We start from the raw sequence: 13,267 nt of genomic DNA, 5'->3' as shown, positions 1-13,267 counted from the left end.
CATTGTTCTTCCATTACTTCTAGTTCAGTTTCTTCTCTCCCATATATCCCATGGTCCTTTCAGGATCATTTCCCTATCAGTACTAGCTCAATCTCTTCCACTTCGAGTACTGTCTCATTCTTTTCAGACTTTTGACATCAATGCCGCATACATATACTTAGAGTGGTGAGAAGGCATACGAACAGCAACAAAAATAATGAATGACACCTTGTTGCCAACTGAACACTTCCACTACACTGTCTCTTGCATTTCTATTGTGTTATTCTGAGCAGCACTGTATGGAGAGTTTACATTAATAAATTAGTGGAAGAAATTATGCTGGAAGCAGTCAAATTATTCATGATGTTACGACCAGGTGAGAAAGGTGCCTAGGGGTCCCTCTCAGCCTTCACCTTGTCTTACTGTAACAGGATTTAATTTTAAACACACCGTGTTTTTAGCTCACCCTTGGTGAATCCTTGTTCACCGCTTTCCAATTATAAGGCAAAGAAACCAGCACAAACAGGCTTTCTTAGGTTTAAAGAAGAAAAGGTGAAATTTATTAAACTTGAACTTAAACTCTAATTCGGTTGATGCCTATGGATACATGACATGCCCACACTAGCATGCATATGTGATACATTCATGCAAACAGAGACAGAAAAGAGAAGAAAATAAAGTGGATAAGTTTGAGGCAATATCTAAAGAGTTTTTGTTACAGTTCTTCGAGCTCACTGTAGAGTTGTTAATTATAGGTAGATCTTGCTTATCGTTGGGGCCCAGTAGTCGTCTTAAACTTTGTTTGCTGTAGGAGACTTTTCTCTCTTGGAGTTCATGTGTCTTCAGTGGATTCAGAGGCTTGTGAGAAAGAAATGGGAGTAGACAGGAGATCTTCTCAATCCAGGAGCAAACAGTCTTTGAGTTCAAACTATCTATACAATTCAGAAAAACCCAGGTTGCCCAGCAGGTTAGTCATGTGACGAACTGGTCTGACCACGTCTGGAATTACAGCAGTCTCTGGAATGCTCTTCTTGCATACAATACCTGGTGATCAAGATCCATTGTAGGTTGAATGTGTCAGGGAATGGTCCTTTGCTCTTCCAATCACCATCTGTTAATATGCAAATGTCTTTTCCAGCCACGGCTGATCTGTTTAACAAGTCCTTCACTCCACTAACAGTTTAAAATAAATGTTGATGACAAAATCAATGTGCCTCAATCTTGGCAGGTGGGGGCCTAGCATGACAATGATCACACAACGTTTTACATATTGCAATGCATGGCATAGTTTAAAAAGATGTACATGCATAATTACACCAGATATTTTGTGTAGAACACAGCTAATAGCGCACCAAAGTTAATTCCATGTGTGACTAAGTTTAAATCTAAACTCATGCTAAAAAGATTATTTTACTTCATTACAACTTGGCTTGCAGATTTCAGAAGAGGTGTGTATGAAATTTCTTACCGTAGTCTCCAGTCTGCCAGCTGGTATCGTTTATCAGCCTGCACGTCACAGTACTGTTTCAACAGGTAATCCAGAGAATGCCGTCCCAGGTTGAGAATGCGAGCAGCTTGGTGTGTGTCAAACATGTTGACAACGTACAGTCCTAGATCTCTCTGTAACCATTCAATATCTGAATCTGCACCATGGAAAACCTACACAATCAAAGGGATATCACTTCAATAAGCAGACTCGACAGCCTACAACAGAGCATCTCCTGAGCCACCTGCAGTTTGCCCACAAATTATTTTGGGATAGAAATTCTTCCTATCAATTTTCACATAAAAAGTGGTAACAGTTCAAGATGGGATTTTACTTTGGCTTTTTCCAGTGAAATCATCAACAGGAATTTCACTTGACAGCTTTACTCTATTAATGCATCTTTGAAATATCAAGCAAAGCAAGGAATAACTATTAACCTTCCTGTACACCTTTTAACACGTTCCATTAAAGATTGAGCTATGATGGTCTAAATGGGGCAATCTGGCTAGAAGCAGTATCTAGAGCCTGATAACTAAGATCAGTTACCATCATTACCATGACGCTTCAGAAGCCACAATTTTATCATCAGTGCATGCTAATTCAGTTCCTTACTATGTCACTAATATTATGACCCTTTCCATTAATAATATTGCTAGCAAATCAACAGACCAGACATCAATATAATAAAAGCAAAATAATGCAGATGCTGAAAATCTGAAATAAAAACAAAAAGTGCTGAAAATACTCAGCAGGTCAGGCAGCACCTGTGGAGAGAGAAGCAGAGTTAATGCTTCAGGTCTGTGACCTTTTGGACAGACATCAGCATGGATTCAGCATCGATAATCTACTCCTGTTAATCCAGTCATTTTTGCATCAAAATACTAAATTAGGCAAAATAAATGATGCAATGTGGGAAATTAAGCAACATTAACTTATGAGGAGTAAGGAGACTGTGCAGAACCATCAGTGAAACAGTTGCACTTCCAAGCTAAGACAAGAATGGTTTAATTTGTTTTGTACGGGATACATTCCCACTTTCATACTCTCTTTTCCCACTCATTGCAGGCTGCATCAGCAGTAACCGCACTTCATTGTGTCTGATTCAATTCATTAATAAATTGGCTTGAAATTTACCAAAAAGCAACAAACTTATATTTCATTAAAAATGCATTAACCACACCATGTGCAATTAAGGGTTGGATTTTAATAGTGCACCCGCAAATCGCGGCGGCGTGCTTTGAAGTCGGCGGGCTGCCCATGTGGCCTGCTGAGGCCCCACGATATTTTGCATGGGGCCTCATTTATATGGAGGGGCGGAGCAGCTGCCCCGATGACGTAGAGGGGGCGGCTGCTCCGTCTGGCGTCACTGCACAGGCACCATTTTTAAAGGGCTTTAGGCCCTTCACTTTCATTTACACGTTTAATAAGCCATTTTTGTAGAAAGTGTAGAAAATGTTAATTTCTCTTTGATTCCCCTCTTCCCCCCCCCCACCACTGAGTTCTCATTTAATAAATTGACATATCCCCCCCCAAAAAAACTTCTGAAAATGCCAAACTTTCACTGCCTCACCTTCAGAACATTTGAACCTTAACCTCTTCCCATCATACCCACAACCAATCAGAGCAGTTTTCCCCACTCCCACACCCCTCAGACCTGAAGATTTCACTCCTTCCCCCTCCCCGCCAGTGTCATGCCTCAGAACTCTGAACGGAGGTCTGAAGACGCGTGAGTTCTGACCGACGGCCGGAATATCGGCATAGGACGGCCACGAGGACAAGGTAGGTTAACTTGAATGATTTTAACTTAATTTTAATATTGAAATGAAGGCCCCATCACCATGTGGCAGGGAGCTGCACCAAGGCCTCGCCGCCACCGGTAAAATGTGGCGGGGCCTTCGTGCCGTCGGGGGTCATGGCGGGCCTCTCCCGGAAGAATTTTCCAGGCACCCCCGCCACGACCCCCGATGCCGGAGGGCTCTTAAAATTCAGTCCTAAGATACACAAACAGAAATGCCAGAAATCATTTTTGCAAAATAAACCACTCATGGCATGGCTATCTTCAGTCTCATACAACTGGGTGGTACAGATCACTCATTTCTATCATGCATCTTCATGATAAAGAAGATTTGTGTCATTGTCTATAAATCACTAATACTGAACATACCTCTACTAAAAAGCCAATTACTGCCTGGAACTGTTGTACCAAGTGACCAGTTAAATGTCTTAAGACTTACCATATACCAAACTCATCGGTTAGTAATCATGACCAAATATAGATTCCCCATGCTAGACTGCATAAAATTTTGTGCAGAGTAACTCGTGCAGCAGGAGGGGTTGAGACTATAGTCACTTTGATTGTAAATTGGAAGCCTTACAATACAGTCACTGATTTTACAAATACCCAACAGACTTTTTGGTTTGGATTTATAAAGGGTAGGTCATGCCTGACAAACCTGACTGAATTTTTTGAAGACGTGCCTGAAGTAGTAGGATAGAAAGCCACATATCTAAATTTGACAATGACACACTTTGTAAGCAGTACACATGGAAACATAAAATTACAAAGTGATATTGCTAGATTAAGTGAATGGGAAATGGATTGCAATGTAGACAAATATGAGATCATCCATTTGGGATCTAAAAGGGGTTAAACAGAGTACTTTCTAAATGGTAAAAGGCTGGAAGCAGTGGAGGTTCAAACAGACTCAGGGTTCAGGTATACAGATTATTAAAATGTCATGAACAGGTACAGAAAATAATCAAAAAGGCTAATAGAATGCTGGCCTGTATATCTAGAGGGAAGCGGTTAGAAGTCAAGCTTCAACTATACAAAGCCCTGAAGTACTGTGAGCAGTTTTGTGCACCATACCTTGGGAAGGATATACAGGCTTTGGAGGGAATGCAGCGTAGATTGAGCAGAATGATACCTGGACTCCAAGGATTAAATTACAAGGAGAGATTATACAAACTAGGTTTTCACTGAACAGACCTTAACAATGGAAGGATCTGTGAAGACTTCATTCAGAATGTACATTTCACTGCGCAGTTCAAGTGTATCGATAACAAAATCCTCTTCTCTTGTTGATATTTGCATTAAACAGGTTAACCCCAGGAAACTTCGGTACGAATGGTGCTGGTGGAAGAAAATTAACCATACATTACAACCTATAATACAGCATACTGACTGGCTTTACCTCCTTCACATACCAGAGCTAAATTAATGTACAACAGTTTGGATACATAAAACTGTCAGTTTGAATGATTTAATAAAACTCACGCAATTGCTGTCCATTATTACTGTATTGGACAATTGTCTTAAATTGCACTTATGGATAACATTTGTGACTGTAAACCTATTCCCAACTCTTTGAAGGCAAAGAAGTAACACATTTAAGGAAATACACAAAATCTTCAATTCATGGAAGATCCAAGGCAGGGAGAATTGAGAGGTTATTCCGCTGTTGGGGACAACCCAGTGGAGAACAATCTCACCTTCACTCGGAATCAATATACTTTACAGGAGGAAGGGAGCAGTCATTGAACAATGATCAATAGTGGCAAACTGGCTTATATTTTCCTGTCCCAGTCCAGGGACACTTAGGCCAATAGTAGTGCTTTAATTGCCATCTAGCTGATATTAACTCAGCACACATTGCAGACCTAACCTTTAAAGCTCAGTACACCACCCAGTGCATTTGCCCATCATTTCGCCTTAACAACTTAAATCATGCCTTTTCTGCAGTGATACACATTTTAAGTACAAGCAGACTGTTCAGCTAAAAATCCTCTCTTTTTCTCAACAGCAGAGAGTTTCTGTGTATCATTGCAGCAAAGGCATTATTCAAGTTTTTAAATCAAAATAGCTACATGTTTTTTCCTCCTCTTACTCCAGATGTGTCAGCTTACATATTTTAGGAGTACTCTCCTAGGGCAGTATTGGCTCGTTATGGCCTCGATAGCATCTTCACTGCCTCTGATAGCTAGCTGTTTGACAGTGTGCCCAGAATAATGAACTAAAAAACCTTTCCTGAGCTACTAAATCTATCATTTGGCTCCACAGGAATCTTCAAGCACCTTCTGAGAGCATCAGACAATCACAACTCCAGATCTCATGACAGACTTTAATTGCCCAATGAATGTAATAAACTGTAGATGAAAAAATAAATAGCAATCATTTAAGGTACATAAATACAGCAGATGTTAGACTATACTGCCCCCACAGAACAATAGCAAATAGTTTGCTAAATAGTTTATAATTGGGTATATGGGGTACAGTTGAGGAATTTAAATTCAGTTAAATAAATCTGGATTTTTACTTGAAAAGCTAGTATCAGTAACGGGGACCATGAAACTACCGGATTGTTGTAAAAACCCCATCTGGTTCACTAAATGTACTTTAGGGAAAGAAACATGCTGTCCTTACCCATTCCGATCTAGATGTGACTCCAGCCCCATGCCAACCTGGTAAACACTTAACTGAAATGGTCTATCAAGCCATCCAGTTGTATCTCAAGGTCAATAAATATTGGCCTTGCTAGTGATGCCCACATCGGTTATCCAATGTAAAACAGCCCCAGCTAATTAAATACCCTCAGATCAGTTGCTGAGCCTTCATGAATTTGAATAATTATCAGCGAAATTCGGAAGTACAGGTCCAATATTCGGCACCCTCGGGACCGAGACTATGCCAGATTCCGGAAATTCCCAGATTTTGGACAATAGTATCAGTAGCCTATCCTAGGCCAAATTCAGTTAATGAGAGATACTTGTTTATGTACACTGTGTTAATGTTAATTGTGTATCAATGGTTTGATTATATGCAGGTGAAGAGTGTTAATTGGGGTCTTAGGTGAGCACTTATAAGCAGACACTCACTGAAACTGGAGGAGGGTTTTTAAACTGAGGACCTATATGTTTATAATCCTTTTACTGTGCACAGTAAATGTGAAACTGAGTAAATATAGGCTACAGCATTATCCTTCCATAACACACTTTCTTGAATTTAACATGGTAGCAGAGGATGGCTGCCTAAAGCTGAAGGTTGAAAAATAGGATTTTCTTTTTGATAGAAAACTAAAATTGCAAGGGCTATTGTGGAAAATATGGCAGAAAGCAAGTATAAATTGTCAGGTATGATTATTTTCTGATGTTCTTGGAATCTGAACCATATAACCAGTAGAAGAATGAAGTTAAAAGCAAAATACTGCGGATGCTGGAAATCTGAAACAAAAACAAGAAATGCTGGAATCACTCAGCAGGTCTGGCAGCATCTGTGGAAAGAGAAGCAGAGTTAACGTTTCGGGTCAGTGACCCTTCTTCGGAAGAATGAGGTTGATTTGTGGATATGGGTGACCTCTTTACCAAAGAGGAAACAAGGTATGGCTTTGGTGTTGTCACTTCTTACCAAAAGTAAAATCAGAAGTAAAGTGTTTTGTGAACTGGATGCTTGTAAGTTGGATACTTATGAAGGGTTAGATCTTCTGGTAGAATTCTTGGATGAAATTTACAAGAAAGGTGCCTATTGAATGCATATGAGGCATGGTCAGACTTTGATAGATTTTGGAAAACAGATTCAATGGAGGAATATATCATGGACTTCAACAGACTGAATTTCCTCAATATTTTATACAATTTGGAGATCCCTGGTTCTGTGCTAGCTTTTAAATTACTAGATTATGCTCGGGTGTTGCATATGGACAGGCTCCAAACTGGGGTTTGTTTCTTGGACAAAGACTCCCTGTTGGACCAAATGTCTGTGACCTTTTAAAAAAAATTCCTAGGGGAAACAGTCATTTTCTGCAATCCTGACAGAACATGCAAGGCACTCTGCAATGACAAAGAATGGAGCACTCAATATTTACTAGATTTAGAAATAATCCAGATGCTGCAAGTAGGTACAAGGATAATTGAAGAGTTAAAGACAGGAGGAATGAGGATGAAAGCACCTTTTTAACAGGTCTGAATATTACAGTGGAAGACAGAATTGGAACAGCAATCATGGGCAATGCCCAAGGAACAGTGCTTCAGATGTAACTCAAAGTATCATTACGCAACTAACTGCCCTAAGCGGAGGGGTAAAATCTTCGAAATAACACATGACGACAGAGAATTCTGAGGCAGAAGAGGAAGATACTGATCGATGTGAATGAACTGTACTAGTCACAAGGAGATTTCATCCTGTGATGAAAGTGTTAGTTGCGGATTCGTTCAACTGTGCTATGCTGGATAGTGCTTGTACGTCTACTGTATATCGAACTGATTGGTTACAATGCTATCTGGATTCACTGAGGATCGATGCAAGGTTGTGTACAAAATTGCTACCAACTTTAGATTTGGCGATGACAACACATTTAAGTCACTGAAGAGAGTAGTAATCCCATGTAAAATAGATGGGGTAAGCAACTATCAGTACTGATGTAGTCTCAGTGAGATACCTTGACTCTTGAGTAAGCCTTCAATGAAAAAGGCACAGATGAAACTTGATATGGAGCATGATAAGGCAATTGTTTTTGGGAAGCCAGTGAATTTGCAATTTACCCAGTCAGGGCATTATTGTATAACCTTAACAAAACTTGATACTTCTAGTCAGAGTGTTCGAGGAGTATTAATGGCATCAGGTGATAAGAATCAGAGATAAAAGGCAAATTGTCTTAAAATCACAGACAATTTGCTCACCAGTCTTGTCAGAAATTAAAAACCTTACTAAAAGATGCAGGTGTGATTGAAGAGTATATGAGGATAATAGAAGACATTAGTGAAGTCCTCTCAGCAATGGGCTTTGTGAAAAGAATCATGCAGTGGTTCATGAAATGTTATATCAAATCTTAGCTAACCAACCAAACTGCAAGTTGACAACTGCCTTGGCCTGGGTGGTTCATGCGAAGAATTCACTTCAGATGGTTGGAGGATATAGTTTCTATCAATTGGTCTAAGGGCGGAATCCCAAATTGCCTTCTGTACTGTGTGACAGTCCTCTTACTCTAGAAGGTACGACAATAAGTTTTTTTCTCTACACATTTGAATGCTTAAATTTAGGGAGATGGGCTTTCATCAAGGCTAAGGTTTTGAGAAAATTCGCAGAGCTGAGGCATCGTATAAGGCTTTCTGACTCGGTATTGAGTTCAGGTAATTTGGTGTATTATAAAGGAGAGGGCCATAGGGAATGGAAGGGCCCTGGTAAGATAATTGGTTGTGATGGTAAGACAGTAGTTATCAAGCATAGAAATCAAACTGTTAAGATTCATTCCTCGCGATTGATAGGGATTGATTATAAAAGCTCAATCTGAGCAGCTGTTGGAGAGAAAAGAGGCACCTTGTACCTCAAATACACGTGTTTTGTGATGAAGGTCCTGAGGCACAGATCAACAGTTGGATAATAATGTGACCGATCATCATGATCAGGAAAAGGCCATCACATCCAAAGGCCAACTGCCCCGAGTAGGTACTCGGATGACATATATTCTGGGAAGGGTCTAATAAATGGAGGGATGCAACAATTGTGGGACGTGCAGAAAATTCGACATACTAGCGTACAAATTATGAGCAGAAGTGGGCCATTCGGCCCCTCAAGCCTGCTCCGCCATTCAATAAGATCATAGCTGATCTGTTTTGGGTTTCGAACTCGACACTCCCATCTAACCCGACAACCCTTGATTCCCTTGCCTAAAAATCTATCTACCTCGACCTTTAAAAATATTCCATGGCCCCACCTTCTACCATCTTCTGAGGCAGAGTTCCAAAGGCACACAACCCGAAGAGAAAATTTCTCATCTGTCCTAAAAGGACGACCCCTAATTTTAAAATGGTACCCCATACTAACATACAGTTAAGTTTAAATATTGGATAAATGGCCAAGAAGCCAGAGCCATGGACTGGCAGAATGGGGTGAAAGAGTGGAGGGTAAGAAAGCGCAGTGCAGATTTTGATAGTGGGTCTGGAAGTGACACTTGCATAAGGAAGTGATCACGGACTGGAGAAATAGCCTCCGATAAAGTGCGAGGGAGATCTCCAAGCAGTAGTTCTGAAAAACAGCAAAGTGCTAATAAAGGCTGTAGTTTAAACAGATTCCACAATTAAACGAAGGCTAGAGAGTAGTCTCTGAATAGAACTAGAAGCAGAAGTCTTCATGATTGCGAAGTTTTAGTGACTGCCAATAAACTTGAGGATAAACTAATAAGAGAAGCAAAACATAAGGAATAAGAGTTGGAGAGAGTTTGGAGTTTATTCTGAGGTACCAGATAGGGGATGGCCAGCCTTGTCACAGAGATGGATTTGGACTGAAAGTCATTCTTAATGGAACTTAAGGCTGAAGTGAGGCTAGTTGCGAGGGGTTTTCAACAGCGACTGGGGATTACCCACGTTAGAATGGACTCTCCCACAGCTGGAAAAGTAATCTTGAAAATCTTTTGGGCTCTTTTGGCCACATTCACGAGTGTGGATCCATTGAGACAAAACCTGCATTTCTACAAGGTGATGCACTTCTCTGAAAAGTATCTGAAATCACCTAAAGAGGCAGCAGATGCAGAAGGAAAATTATGGAAACCAAACAAAGGCATATATGACAATGATGCTAACTGTTGTTGGAAATTGGTTGTGTTCAACTAAAAGCAGATCCTGAAATGTTTTATCGATATCATAAAGGGAAACTTTCAGACATTATATGGGGTGGCTCTGCAGATTTTGGGAACTATGTTAAGATTAGGGAAGAATTTAAGGTTGGGAGTCAGGCTTGTGAGGTCTTTAAATATATCGGTTTAGATATTAGGCAGACCAAGTCTGGAATAACTTTTCAATGAACCATCCTATTTAGAGAGTGTTACTCCCATCCAGTTAATTATGTTAGGTCATCACAGAAATACGATTATGATCTATCTGCGTCTGTCTATCAAAGACTCAGCAATTGCGAAGCCTGGTAGGCCAGTTAAACTGGTTGTATTCTCAGACTAGGCCTGATGCTAGTTTTGATGTGCTGGAGTTAAGCATGATGAAACATCCAAAAGTTGAGTGTTGTAAGGGCAAATAAAAGTGAAAAAACTAAATCTGGAGAAATGTGTACCAACAATCTCATCCTTAAGTGACCCAAAGCACATGGAAGTTAATAATTTTTAGTGATGCTTCACATGCTAATCTTGCTGACGGGTATTTGAGTGCAGCTGGTTTCATAATTCTGATGGGAATAAAGGGAAATGTTGTCTTTCAGCTTAAGAGGCTACAAAAATAAAACTGCTGGTTAAAAACACTGGGTCTTGTAGAGACAGTGGATATGGGGTTCTATTTGTCAAATATTTTGGGTGAAATTCTGAACAAGGGACATACTGAAGATAGGATACCCATTGAATGTAATGTGGATAATCATTCTTTGTGGGACAATGTACACTCTACAAAAAGCGAGAGTGAGTAAAGACTAGGTATTGACCTTGCTGGATTGAAACAAATGCTGGAGAGAAAGGAAATCTCCTCCGAACTTAAATGGGTTGATGCAAGCCATCAGCTATCTGTTCTTTCACAAAGAAATGCAAGTACAAAGAAATTGAGGTGTGAGAGGAGGGTGTCTCTCAATGTAATATTTTGTACCCAACATAAAATTTATTTTTGTTGTATTTTGAAATGTTTGAGCATGTTAATCTAAGCTGTACTGCAAAAGAAAGAAGGGAATCTGTTAATTGTCAATGGTTTAATTATAATGTAGGTGATGGGCATTAATTGGGGTCTTAGTTGAGCACTTTTATAAGCAGACACTGAGACTGGAGGGTTTTGAGTGAGGAGCTATATGTTTGTAATTCTTTTTACTCTGCACAATAAATGTGAAACTGAGAAAATATAGGCTTCAGTATTATCCTTCCATAACAAGCTTTCTAGAATGTAATACATTGGAACTTTAGGGTTAAGTTACAATATTTAAATGGTGCATAGGAGTATAATACAAGTTTTTAAAGCTTTGTACATGAGTTTCTACCCTTTTACATATTTTTACTCTTCAGAGTAAGAATTTATCTGGGTTAAATGAGTTTTGACTATTTTCAAAAATGTCTGGTTTTCGGACAATTCCGGCATTTGGATATCAGACCTGTAGTGCCACTCATGCACATAACCAAACAAATCACATTATATTTTTGTTTGAATTGTGTATCAGGCTCTTCCCTAAAACTGTCAGCTCAGAAGCAAAAGTCAAACAGCAGTCCTTATAAATATTGTACCAAGCTGCAGAGTGTTCAACACAGCTGGTTTTAAATACCTGGAGTAAATTAAAGATGCTGCTACCAAGCTAAAAGTTGTCACAATGAAGAACTAGAAATGTGCACAATCGGAACAACTTTTTAAAAATTAATTAATTCATTCATTCATTCATGGGATGTGGGCATCACTGGCTAGGCCAGCATTTGTTGTCCATCCCTAATTGCCCTTGAGAAGGTGGTGATGAGCTGCCTTCTTGAACCGCTGCAGTCCATGTGGGGTAGGGACACCCACAGTGCTGTTAGGAAGGGAGTTCCAGGATTTTGACCCAGCGTCACTGATGGAATGCCGATATATTTCCAAGTCAGGATGGTGTGTGGCTTGGAGGGGAGCTTGCAGGTGGTCCCAACCATTTGCTGCCCTTGTCCTTCTAGTTGGTAGAGGTCACTGGTTTGGAAGGTGCTGTCTAAGGAGCCTTGGTGCACTGCTGTAGTGCATCTTGTAGATGGTACACACTGCTGCCACTGTGCATCGGTGGTGGAGGGAGTGAATGTTTGTGGATAGGGTGCCAATCAAGTGGGCTACTTTGTCCTGGATGGTGTCGAGCTCTTGAATGCTGTTGGAGCTGCACCCATCCAGACAAGTGGAGAATATTCCATCACGCTCCTGACTTGTGCCTTGTAGATGGTGGACAGGCTTTGGGGAGTCAGGAGGTGATGCTGCAGGAATCCTAGCCTCTGACCTACTCTTGCAGCCATGGTATTTATATAGCTACTCCAGTTCAATTTCTGGTCAATAGTAACCCCCAAGATGTTAGTGGGGGATTCAGTGATGGTAATGCCGTTGAATGTCAAGGGGAGGTGGTTAGATTCCCTCTTGTTGGAGATGGTCATTGCCTAGCATTTGTGTGGTGCAAATGTTACTTGCCACTTATCAGCCCAAGCCTGGATATTGTCCAGGTCTTGCTGCATTTCTATACAGACTGCTTCAGTATCTAAGGAGGCACGAATGGTGCTGAATATTGTGCAATCATCAGCGAACATCCCCACTTCTGACCTTATGATTCAAGGAAGGTCATTGATGAAGCAGCTGAAGATGGTTGGGCTGCAGACACGACCCTGAGGAACTCCTGTAGTGATGTCCTGGAGCTGAGATGATTGACCTCCAACAACCACAACCATCTACCTTTTCGCGAGGTGTAACTCCAACCAGCAGAGTGATTTCCCCGATTCCCATTGACTTCTGTTTTGCTAGGGTTCCCTGATGCCATACTCTGTCAAATGCTGCCTTGATGTCAAGGGCAGTCACTCTCTCCTCACCTCGAGTTCAGCTCTTTTGTCCATGTTTGAACCAAGGCTGTAATGAGGTTAGGAGCTGAATGGCCATGGTGGAACCAAACTGAGTGTCACCTGAGCAGGTTATTGCAAGTGCTGCTTGATGCACTGTCGACAAAATCTTCCATCACTTTGCTGATGATTGAGAGTAGACTGATGGGGTGGTATTTGGCCAGGTTGGACTTGTCCTACTTTTTGTGTACAGGACATACCTGGGCAATTTTCCACATTGCTGGGTAGATGCCAGTGTTGTAGCTGTACTGGAACAGCTTGGCTAGGGGCATAGCAAGTTCTG

The 13,267-nt window shown here is 40.7% G+C and overlaps 1 protein-coding gene across 1 annotated transcript in view; it reads right to left on the bottom strand.

The window, feature by feature from the left end:
• Positions 1 to 13,267, bottom strand: part of exosc10 (exosome component 10) — a 70,302-nt gene that overhangs the window by 39,439 nt on the left and 17,596 nt on the right. Inside the window, exons 9-10 of the mRNA XM_068017504.1 lie at positions 4,455 to 4,598; positions 1,448 to 1,638 (exon numbers count right to left, since the gene is read on the bottom strand). Of these exons, the coding sequence (XP_067873605.1) occupies positions 1,448 to 1,638; positions 4,455 to 4,598 (335 nt within the window). The remainder of the gene's footprint in view (positions 1 to 1,447; positions 1,639 to 4,454; positions 4,599 to 13,267) is intronic.

Source organism: Heterodontus francisci, chromosome 37 (genome assembly GCF_036365525.1).
Source record: "Heterodontus francisci isolate sHetFra1 chromosome 37, sHetFra1.hap1, whole genome shotgun sequence".
Classification (NCBI taxonomy): Eukaryota; Metazoa; Chordata; class Chondrichthyes; order Heterodontiformes; family Heterodontidae; genus Heterodontus; species Heterodontus francisci.
This window is presented reverse-complemented; position numbering and strand designations above follow the sequence as displayed.